This window comes from Coniosporium apollinis (assembly GCF_000281105.1).
Source record: "Coniosporium apollinis CBS 100218 chromosome Unknown supercont1.36, whole genome shotgun sequence".
Lineage (NCBI taxonomy): Eukaryota > Fungi > Ascomycota > Dothideomycetes > Coniosporium > Coniosporium apollinis.
Window position 1 is genome coordinate 277,906 of NW_006913298.1, and position 11,331 is coordinate 289,236.

General features: G+C 54.4%; 4 protein-coding genes across 4 annotated transcripts in view; 2 read left to right on the forward strand and 2 right to left on the reverse strand.

Annotated features, from left to right (window-relative positions):
- Positions 1 to 678: 678 nt before the first annotated feature.
- Positions 679 to 5,412, forward strand: W97_06847 (uncharacterized protein; the record flags this gene model as incomplete). The annotated part of the gene is made up of 3 exons (XM_007784831.1): positions 679 to 1,552; positions 1,606 to 3,645; positions 3,698 to 5,412. 3 exons carry the CDS (start codon positions 679 to 681, stop codon positions 5,410 to 5,412), a joined length of 4,629 nt encoding a protein of 1,542 aa, XP_007783021.1.
- Positions 5,413 to 5,853: 441 nt separating this feature from the next.
- Positions 5,854 to 7,124, forward strand: W97_06848 (uncharacterized protein; the record flags this gene model as incomplete). Its single annotated transcript, XM_007784832.1, has 2 exons — positions 5,854 to 6,171; positions 6,252 to 7,124. The coding sequence occupies 2 exons, from the start codon at positions 5,854 to 5,856 to the stop codon at positions 7,122 to 7,124; spliced, it is 1,191 nt and encodes a 396-aa protein (XP_007783022.1).
- Positions 7,125 to 7,774: 650 nt separating this feature from the next.
- W97_06849 (uncharacterized protein) lies at positions 7,775 to 9,855 on the reverse strand (the record flags this gene model as incomplete). The annotated part of the gene is made up of 2 exons (XM_007784833.1): positions 7,775 to 9,124; positions 9,166 to 9,855. The coding sequence occupies 2 exons, from the start codon at positions 9,853 to 9,855 to the stop codon at positions 7,775 to 7,777; spliced, it is 2,040 nt and encodes a 679-aa protein (XP_007783023.1).
- Positions 9,856 to 10,970: 1,115 nt separating this feature from the next.
- The window catches only part of W97_06850 (uncharacterized protein), a gene marked incomplete at both ends in the record, with an annotated part of 832 nt that continues 471 nt past the window's right edge, over positions 10,971 to 11,331 (reverse strand). Inside the window, 2 exons of the mRNA XM_007784834.1 lie at positions 10,971 to 10,980; positions 11,045 to 11,157. Of these exons, the coding sequence (XP_007783024.1) occupies positions 10,971 to 10,980; positions 11,045 to 11,157 (123 nt within the window). The remainder of the gene's footprint in view (positions 10,981 to 11,044; positions 11,158 to 11,331) is intronic.

The window sequence follows — 11,331 nt, forward strand, 5'->3', positions numbered from 1 at the left end:
TATCATACTCACAGCCAGCCGCAGACACCGGCTTATCGCAGAAGCATTGTCACCGGTTGCAAGGGCAATACCGAGCCTGCGCGCATGCCGGATGGGAAAGCACAATAGATGCCAAGCCCTCAGTCGCCGTATTTGGCAGGCAACGACTTCCACTTTCAATTTTCTCGACTACTGCCTCTCTCCCAACACCGACCTCGCCACCCAACCCAAGCTCTCCGAAGAGCCACGCAGACCGACCGCCCATCGGGGCTGTAGGTACGTCAAGTAGCAGCAATGCTTTACCGGTCCGGTTCTCTGTGCCGAGCCCTGTTTGCCAACTGCACGAAGAATCTCCTGTATCCTAGCATGATGGTATGAGCGCAATTTCTCAACGTAGTGCGGCCTGTATATATGATGCAGTTCATGCTTGAAGGGCTTGCTCACATACGTTGCTTGTTGTCTGCTTCTGTCCTCGCAAACAAACTTCAGATACCTCAGTCTTCTTCACTGTACAAGCATCACGCGCAGCGAGTGAAAACCAAATTGAGCGCGGCAACAAACGCAACACGTGTGATTCATTGAACCTGTTCACTGCTAGCGCATTGTTTCACCGCAACAACACCAACCTTCTACTCAACTCTTCGCAACTCCACTTCAACATCCAACATCCGCTAATCTTCCACAGCCAGTTTGACTGCCATGGCGCTCCCAGCAGGGCCTTACCGCCGCGCTTTTAACATCTCCTCCCCTCCAAAACCGCTGCCGTCCCAGCCTCGCAGTGGACCAGTCATCAGAGCCAGCGATCCAGACTGGGCGTCATGGCCAGAGATCACCGTGAAGGTGATGCGCTTTCCGCGGAACGTCCAGCCGCTTGACGTGTACAAGGTTCTAGTTCAGAATGGCCTGGCGAGCACAGTCACAAGGATCGAGATTGCTAGACAATCATCATCAGATGGTGCAGCGTACGTGACCTTCGACCCTCCACCAGCAAGGGCATTCTGGCAGGAGCGCATCGGATACTATTCCGAACAATCCAACGACTTCAAAGAGCTGAGGATCGATCTTCTGAGCAAGAGACGCGTGTTCATGCACCGTAGCCCAATCGATCCCGACCGCGAGTATCCCGAGCGTCTGGCCCTGTTCGCAGAGCAGATTGACTTCGGCTTCATGGTCGCCCAGAGTTCGGTGATGATCATGAAAACTGTCCTAAATACGGAATCATCACGGATCAAGCTCGTGCTTGATCTTCAGCGCAAAGAGCTATGCGTCGAATTCTCCCTAAAAGTCGCACCGGCAGAGGAAGGTGACCGGTACCGCTTCCGCATCCCATTCTCGAAGATGGGACGACTGCAGGAAAACACACGCAGCCCCGATCAGCGAGAGCTGGTCCTCTCCCTACCATCCCCTCCAGCCTTCTTCTACAAAACTCGTGATATCGAATCCACCTTCGACAATGGAAGTCACTGGAACGAACGCAGTGCATGGATACGCGAGACTGATATTGTCGAGGATCGTGCGGTCGTTAACAAGCAGCCAGTTACTCTGAAGAACGAATGCGCTGTCATCGACCTAGGTAAGTGGATGATGTACTTAGAACCTGCCAATGGTAACTGACCGAAGCTTTAGGTCGCTGGACAACGTACCGCTTCATCTTTGATGCGGCGAAGTGCAACAAGGCGAATTACAGCCTGATCATAGACGCCTTAGCCGACTACAATATCCCAACGGTTTCCGATGCAGATATTTCCTACGTGCGTCGAGCGGAACCGACCATCTGGAACCTGTTCGAAGACCAGCCTGATTCTGATAACAGTGCCAGTTCGGCGTTGGCCGGCTTTGGCCACTTGAACTTCGAAGTGAGATACCAGCTCGAAGTGTGTCTGTCTCACGGCTACCTCAACGAGCATAACCTCAGCCGAGAATTTATCCACCGCCTCGCCGGTCTAGGACCTTCTGTCGCGCAAGCTACGCTTGAGAAGGTTGCAGATCTAAAGCATCGGTTTTATGACCCCATGGACGTCTTCAAGATCCATGTTTCGGGAGGTTCGGCCCGTAAGAAGATACCGCCCTATTGTTGCTATGCACGCGCTGCGACTGTGACGCCCACCATGATCTACTACGCTTCTCCGACCGTCGAGACATCAAACCGGGTCATTCGAGACTACAGTAACATGGAAGATCGCTTCCTACGAGTCAAGTTCACTGACGAGAAGGACGAGGGTAGGCTTAATGGCAGGAGTGATCATGAGCACGACGAGATCCTACGACGCGTCAAGCGCACCATGAAAGAGGGCATCATCATTGGAAAGCGCCGCTATGAGTTTCTTGCGTTCGGTAACTCTCAGTTCCGCGAGCACTCCGCCTATTTCTTCGCCCCAAAACCTGAGTGGGACGCAGACAATATTCGCATAAATATGGGCACGTTCCGCCATATCCAAGAGGTGGCAAAGAACGCTGCCCGCGTGGGCCAGTGCTTCTCAACTACGCGTGCTGTGAGGGGCATGAAGGTAAAGATTAAGAAAGTGGACGATGTCTCGGTTCAGTACAACGGCGAGCCTCTGATTTTTACCGACGGAGTTGGCAAGATTTCTCTGTTCCTTGCTCAAATGATCTCGTCCGAATTTGGCTACCCCAACGCGTTCGATGATCCGCCATCAGTATTCCAGTTCCGGTTGGGTGGCTGCAAGGGCATCCTTGCAGTAGCTCCTGACGCAGTGGCTACGGAAGTTTACATTCGCAAATCGCAGTACAAATTTCCTGCAATGCATGAGGGTCTGGAGGTTATCAGGGCCTCCTTCTTTGCGACAGCGACGCTGAACCGACAGATCATCCTCGTCCTTACTGCTCTCGGTGTTCCAGACGGAGTCTTCCTCAAGATGCAGCAGAACATCCTAGCAGACTTCGAAGTTGCGATGCGGAATAGCACGGTTGCACTCCGTCTCCTACAGAAGAATATAGATGCGAACCAGATGACCCTCGTTATAGCTTCGATGGTCTTGGATGGCTTCATGAGTTCGACCGAGCCATTCATGATGTCAGTCCTGCAGCTATGGCGAGCCTGGACCATCAAGTTTCTGAAGGAGAAAGCCAGAATCTTCGTCGAGAATGGAGCTTTCCTCTTTGGCTGCATAGATGAGACCCTCACGCTGAAGGGCCATGTTGAGCCGAAAGACCCGGACGAGGTTTTGTCGAGAGCACAAAGGCTGGCAGCGCTGCCCGAGGTCTTTCTGCGGATCTCCGACCCAAGCAACAAGGGTGTCTACCGCGTTGTCGAAGGTGTCTGCATTCTTGCTCGTAATCCTTCGCTCCACCCAGGGGACGTCCGTGTAGTGCTCGCTGTCGACGTGCCAGGCCTGTATCACCTGAAAAACGTAGTTGTCCTCCCATGCACAGGCGATCGCCCTCTGTCAAACATGTGCTCGGGCGGCGATCTCGACGGTGATGATTACCTTGTGATGTGGGATCCCGAGCTCATACCCGAGGAGATCAACCATCCTGCCATGGATTTCACTGGAGCTGATCCCATTCGTGTGGATCGCGAGGTTACTGTTGATGACCGTATCGATTTTTTTATCACGTACATCAAGAACGACAACCTCGGAAGGATTGCTCATGGTCATCTTGCCCAGGCGGACTTCTGCGAAGCGGGCGTGAAGGATCCTATATGTATGTTCAGACTTAATAACGCGTGATAGACTGCACGCTGACTCTGGTCTAGGTCTCGAACTTGCTGAATTGCACTCAACGGCTGTCGACTTTCCAAAAACTGGCGTGCCCGCAAAGATGTCGAGGGAGCTGGCGCCCAAGAATTGGCCACACTTCATGGAGAAGAAGCATAAGCCGAAGGACAAGATATATCACTCAAAGAAGATTCTTGGGCAGCTATATGACCAGGTCGAACGTGTTGACTTCATTCCCAAGTACGACCTGCCGTTTGACGAGCGCATCCTCCGCGCATATCAGCTCAGCGTCAACATGCTCCAGCAAGCTGCGGATATCAAAGTTCTCTATGATGCCGCTGTTCGACGGATTATGGCAAAGCACACAATTCGTACCGAGTTTGAAGTTTGGTCGACCCTAGTCCTGGATCACAACCGCGAGGCCGGCGACTACAAGTTCTCCGAGGACATGGGGTATATCACGAAATCGCTCAAAGATCGCTTCAAAGATCTGTGCATTGAGAAAGCCGGAAGCAGGGACTTTGAACAGCTCGGTCCTTTCGTTGCCGCCATGTACACTGTCACTGCGCGCGAGATGAATGCCGCTCTTGACGAATGCCGTGCGGTTAAAGAAGTCGCTGGCCGCGAGATCCCAGTGCGGAAGATGGACGTTGAGTCTATGCCCTTCATGAGCTTCCCTTGGCTCTTCGTCAGCGAACTCGGCCGCATCGCGCATGGAGGAGCTGCTAGTCAAGGACAAAACCTTGTCACTTTGCAGGCTGTGCAAAGGATGAATCCAACTAAGAAAGACGGTCCAGGTATCCAGGAACAAGGCGAGGAAGAGTTGCTGGCACTGTTTGACGACGCTCCTGGTTTAAGCGGACACCACGCTGTACCTGCCAAACGCCTTCCCAATAAAGACGCACCTAACTCGAGCAACCCGCAAGTCGTAGCAGAGAAACACTTGCTGGACGAAGACGCTCCCGGTTCTATCGGAGGGCACGCTGTGACTCCCGAGGATACAGATGATGACGATTCCAATTGGAGCGCACCACAGCCTGTAGCAACCAACTACCCTCTTGGAGGAGACGCACCCAGTTCAAGCCCACTCCAAGCTGCTCCAATTGACACTCTTATCGATTCTGATGAAGACACAACTCATTCAGTGGAACTGCGTCCTATCACGCAGCAACTTCTCGGCGTGGACCGCATTAAGATGGCCGACCGTTGTGTCGAAGGCCGCGCTCGGAAGGAGCCCCGTCGTCGGAAATTTGTGCATACGGTTGACACTTTCGATACCATAGTCCGGGCACAGGATGCAATGGTCCTCCAGAGGCAGCAGGCTTGCAACGTCCATGAAGCTCGCTCCAATGAGACTGAGGGTCAGGAAAAACTTCCTCTATACGGACTTACGGAGCCTTCGGAAATGGCCGAGTACCCTAGCCACGCGACTGGCCAACGCTCCGCAGTCTTGAATCCATTAGGAGTCATGACTGAGGACGAGGAGGATTTGATGATCTTCGATGACGCTGTCAAGGAGGACAAGCCTGCGGCGCCTGAAGTTGTGGTTAAGTACTCTATAGAGAAGGCGAACCCATCCTTCAATCGCCTGAGGGCTTTTGGACCTGAGGGCGAAGATAGAGTTGATTTACTGGAGATTGATGGTGTTGTCAACCAGGCCAAGTCGGACTCCTTGGCTTATGATGACGAGGAACAAGTTGTGATCGATCTGGATTCCAAGCCTTCTGCCTGGGACAAGCTCGAGATGCTTTGAAGGCTTTGCGGATGACCGTATTGGCGCAGCGTATCCCGAAGAGGATGGACGAAGTGCTTTCTAGTATGCTCTACATCAGGACGGCGATATGGGAACGGCTTTGGTTCGGCGGATTTTGCAAATTGATTAGGCTTTGGCGCTGCTTCAGGGTACTCAGGACGGCCTCGCGGCGTAGGACTACAAGATCTGCACTTTATAGGGCTGGCAATGACTTTGCTCTAGGAGATGGATACTCTCGAAAAGTATCTGGGCTTCATAGCGCTTTCTGGACCAAGAGGCCCTCAAAATATGTAAAAACTTGCCCCGAGCTCTTCTGAATATGCATTAAGCTGGTCATCGGTCTTGTTCAAACGTACTCAAACGACAGCGTCGGACTTGGTGGTTTAGCAGCGTGACAGGTCTCGGCTCAAAACCTCAAATCGCAAAAATCCGCATCCCGATATGCCACCATCGCGCACACCACCATTACTCCAGCCCTACACTAGTCTCCCTGCGGAAAGCTCGTTGCACCTGCTTACGAGCGTGCTGGGAGCGAGTACCAATTGGCTTGTCGTCAGATTCCTGTGCGGAGCGCTCGCGGAAAACAATGCGGGCAGCAGCTGGAGAAGCGCTGGAGGAGCTGAAGACGGTGGCACCGGCGGGCTGAGCAATCATGGCAGCGGAACGACAGGGCAAGATGAGGAGGGTGAGGTAGCAGTGGTGCTCGTGAGCTGGATGCGGGACTGGGAGTTCTGGAAGTCGGAAAGCAGGAGAGCAGGAGTAAGTTGGCTCATTTTCACATCTACAACGGGGTTATTTCGCTACACATGAAGTACTTTGCTGATATACAACACTACCAGGGCCTTGACCTAGCTCGTTTAGCCCAGCAAGACCGCTTCGCCTTTGTTGATGGCCTGGTCAGCCTCTTCATGCCCCCAGCCGCCGATCAGATATCCCAACAAGCCCCTACCTCCACCCCCACAGCTCCAGTATCCAGCACCCAGCTATCCCGGCCTTCTCCGCTACCAGTCCGATCCGGCCGGAGCATCCCACCACGCTCGCCTGCCGTCTCATCTCGCCATCCAGCGCCAGCAGCGCCTAGCGATCAAGCACAGCATGTATCCCCCTTGGCCGCACACCCCGCCAACCTCCCAGCCCAGCCGAAGGGCCTCTACCGCCTCACCTCCCCAGCCCTCGAACACCTCGAGCAAGTCCTCTCCCGCGCCATTGCTGGAGTCGCCCAACTTCCCCCCGGGAAAGCCTCGCCCAGAAAAATCCTCCTCATCCTCGACGCTCCAGACCTCCACCTCGCAGCCGCGGACCCTTCCTCCGGCATCACCGCCTCGTCCATGGCCATTAGCCTCTTGAAATCGCGGCAGCGGGTCCACGCGACTGTCCTCGCTGTGGCGGCCGATAGCCCGCTGGTTTCCGCCGCTACATCCGCATCCGCGTCCGCGTCAACCACAAGTTCGTTGTCGTCTACGCCCCTCGAAACCGCACACGCCTCCTTCTTGATCAGCCAAGCGCATCTCGCGGACGTGGTCATGAGTCTGCGGCTGCTGGACACGGGGTTCGCGGCGGATGTGAGCGGGGTGCTGCGGATCACTTTGGGAGATGCGCAGGATGATGGGGAGGAGGGGCAGGGGCTAGTGGAGAAGGAGGTGCTGTATTCTGTAGGTGGGGACGGGGGCGTTAAGGTTTTTGAGAGGGGTGCGGGTGGGGGGAATGAGTAGCTAGGTGTTGTAGAGGATTGGGTTTGGAGGGTTTGAGGACGGGCCAGGGACAGCTGGTTAGGGAATCGAAACCAGATCCTGTAGACGGTATCGTAACGCCGATTTCACGGACTGAGGTAACGTAGTAGTCGCGTATTAACATCGTTTGAACCATCGCCTAAGACCTTCATGTTGCACTACTCCAAGCTGGCCATCATATGACAGTGGACTTCTTGGTTGTTCTGTCACGGTACTACCCCCATGCCGTTAAAAGAAAAACCATCTGTAGACCATTGATATGGCGCAATCGATTCAAGTTGAGTGGGTCACCGTGCGGCATGCTGAACGCAAATAATGACAGAGCCCCCCACATATCCTGGTGATTTGTGCCTCAAGCAAATTCGGACCACGAGGGACGGGCGTGCAAAACGGATGCAATATATCACTAAGGCATACGTCTAAGAGTCAATTGATGAGGTTCGTTGATGTCATGCTGCAGTACAAGAGGGCGCTTCTCAGCGCATGCCACGATGCCCAACCCCAAGAAAAGAGCGGAGACTGAAGATACACAAAAGAATGATCTGGCAGGCCTCATTACCAGCGCCAACTTTGCCCAACGAAAGTGATGTTCACTGCCAGACAACGCGTCAACAGGCTCAGTAAGCCATACATTAAGCATCCTTCGCGCTCTGACTCTCCTTCTCCAAATGCCTCTCCAGGCTCCCAAACAAGTCCACTTCTCCATCCGAGAACGTCGCATCGTCATCCTTTTCCTTCGGTGGACTTGCACCAGTTCCTGGGGGACGAGTCAGCGACCCCTGGCGACTGTGACTCACTGCAGCGAGCGGCAAGTCCGGAGAACTGGACGGTTCCCTGTCGACATGGTGGTCTACGATTATCGCCGGTGTGGCGGAGTCAGACGATCGCGTAGTGAGTTGCACAGGGGTCAACGGGCTGGATACCCCAGCTGGGGCAGGTTGCTGTGCGGGCGGCGGCGTGGGAGCCTTTGTCGGCTGCCTTGCGGGAGACGGTGGCGCGTCGTCTGAGAGCTCTCCCTCTTCGCGGTCGTTGTCATCTTCACTCTCGTCGCTTGAGTCACCGTCTTCTCCGGAGACTTCTTCGTTGCCTGCATCTGCCATGGGTGTATCGCTGCCTGTTGACGGGACACCGGAAGTGCTCTCTCTAGCGGTAGTTGCGGCTTGGGGACCCGCCGATGTGACTTGATTGCTTCCCAGACTGCCTCTTGCACCTTCAGTACCTGGCTCAAACACGACCCTCTTTCTCCCCCGGCCTGGACCCTTCTTGGGCTTTCTTCTCGGCGGCGGTGGTCTACGTCTTGGCGGCGTGGGCTGGATGATATCACTCGCGACAACCAATCCATCAGCATTAACTATACCGACACCTTCAACGACTGTGCCTGGTACAGCCATTTCGGCCGGCTGGGCAGCTGCGGGCTCGGTTTCGACGACCTCGTTCTCGAGCGTCTTGCCCGGTTCGACGAGGACTTCGTAAATGTGAACGTTGCCTGCGGCGTCTGTTTTCTTGACTTTGGTCTTGCGCATCTCACTGGTCGGGGCAAGCGGACCGATCAGTCCGCTCAAGCTTGCATAGGCTGAAGGGAGCCCCTTTCTTCTCTTGGCGAGGTATTCGCGTTCTGGTTCTTCAAGGTGGCGCGGCACCTGCGTCCACTTCCTGGCTGCAAAGCCTTTCTGCGTCTCCTTGGTTTCTTTCTCTTCGTCTGCGTTCTCTTTGTCTTCATCGTTAGCTGATTCGGCAGGTTTGTATAGTCGACCCGCACGTGCAGCGCGCAGAAGCTGCTGGCTGACCTCAGGCAACAGATGCGAATCTCGCGGCATCGGAGGCTCAGGCCACGCGTCTTTGCCCTTGACAGGCTCGGCCTCCGGAGTGGAGCCCACTACTGTCTCGACTTGTCGCCATTGGCGTATTGGCAACCCTTCGAAGACGTCGTGATCTGCTGTTTGATTGCGGCCGGAGCGGTTAGTCCGTCCAGGAGGTCGAAACTGTGAGTGACTAGTTAGCTCGAGGTTGTGGTGCTGTTCACCATGCACGATAGACCGGGAAACCGAATGGTGACTTTGTTGCTGTGTGGTTCCTCCGTCGCCATGGCAGACAACGACTGGAGGCGTTTGGAACGCCGAATTGCCGGGATTGGAGAGCTGGCCTTCCGTTTTGGTTTGACTGCCTGAGGCGTCGGTAAGGCTCCCGGTTCGGCCGCCGGCTGGATTTCTGATTGCGCTTTGACGGTATCTCTAGGAGTCGAGCCATAAGGTGCGGCGGACGTGCTCGGATTCAGTACTCCAGAGATGCTCATCGGGTGGAACGGTCGCGCGGTTCGGGCGTTCGGTTTCGGTTCGACAGTCTGAGCCGCCTGATCGGCCTTGGACTGGACTTCGGGACAGGCGTAGACAGGGCTCTCGGAATGGGGCGCGGGATAAGCCTCTAGAGGCACCATGGCAGCCGCGGCCGAGCTCAAAACCTGAAGGGATGATGATGGTTTGAAACTCAGTGGACCAGCTAGGCTCAATTGTTGGATCACTCGCGCGGCTTCGGCCATTCCTCTGAGCTCGGATAAGCTTGCTCTGGAGTCCAAGTCCGCATCTAGCTCCAGCAGCCCCCGTGCCGCCTCCAAGTCCTCGTACCATAGGTGGAGAAGATTGTTCTTGAAGGAGAGAGGCTTGCCCTGAAGCGCCTCGAAGATTTGGTCGTTTCCAATTCTTTGGAGCGCAGGCATTGCTGACATCCTGCTGCGAAGTCTCCAGCGTGAGGGTTATGAGGGATTTTGGAGTTTTCCTGGGAGGTCTTCGAGTAAAGTGCCGGTGGAGGCTATATTATTGATGCTGGAGTTTGCACTCGAGGCGTTGGAGAGATTTTACCACGATGGTTCTGTGTAGATCACTTCGACGAAGACTGCTCGAGCGGAGGAATCCAGAATGGGAGTCGGCTGGCCCAATATATACCAGAAGAGTTGTTTTCCATGGTAGTGTTGATACTTTATACGATGATAACCAAGAAATGGATGTCTGAGCGGATGAAAATATTGTACCCACCGGACCCATGGTTACAGTAATGATGAAGCAAACTTCCGCCCTCTAGCCGAGTCCTTTTCGCACAAAGAGCACGGCTATACGCTCTTCACGAGGTCATCTTTGATGTTGATGGTCACTGGATGCGCGATCACGGAAGGGCTGAGCAGAGCAATCTGGGATTAAGTTAGTCTAAGAGCATAGGGCATTCTTCGGCCATCACAGTTTACCTCTAGAAGGTGCTCTGACTTCTGTAAGATATTTACAGCTGTGCTATGCTGGTAACGCATCGAACGCGGACGTGAGAGCGACGCGAACCTGGGAAACCACTATGGATGATTTACGCTAAACCCAAATGGCTGTTTCTGCCTCAGGCCGCACCGGATTTCCATCTTGAGAGTGTGGGAAAACGTGCGCACCAGTACCAAGGTCGATTAAGGTGGAAACCGAGCTTGTCGTGAGTAGACATCGTAGGTTATAGACCGCAAAGCCAGTGCAAGCGAATAAAGACCACATTTATAAGACTTCTGTTCATGGTCGGTGGTCCCTTATACCCACTGATTGCAACGTCTGCTTGAAGCTTGCTACCATCCTGCTACGCAAAGAAACGTAATCATCACGGTCCACCTTATCGACCCACAATACCATAGAATACGAAGACGATGCGGCTCTTTCTGAAGGCTCTGCGTAGATTCAGAAGCCTACCACGGCACCTCTATAAACACAGCCCCCGATACCACCAACACCCGTGAATGTAGAATGTACATAGAAAAGCTTTGATCCCAATCATGCGGTTACAGAAATGTCCTCCCGCGATCCGCCATCAGTCCCACCTAAAGCGTGTCAGCAACACATCCAAGGGTCCAGTGAATTTCTACAGCCAGGCCCGTTGCTTACCCAGTGTCCTTCTGCCGTATGATATCGTTCCGACGGCCCGTCTGCCTGCCCTCTTTGCCTCCTTCCACTACTAACCGGTCGAGCTGGAAGAATTGACTGATGACCGTTTGCCTCTATATACCAAGCACCGTTAGCCCAGTCTCCGTATACCAGCTCCAGCACCGCCTCCCAATCCATTCGCGAGCCGCAGCGCATCACAGCACTCCTCCCGATTCTTTTTTCCGCTGGCCCCTCTGCCCTCGCACTCCCCCAGCGCATCACCGAACCTCCCAGCCCCATGCTCTCCC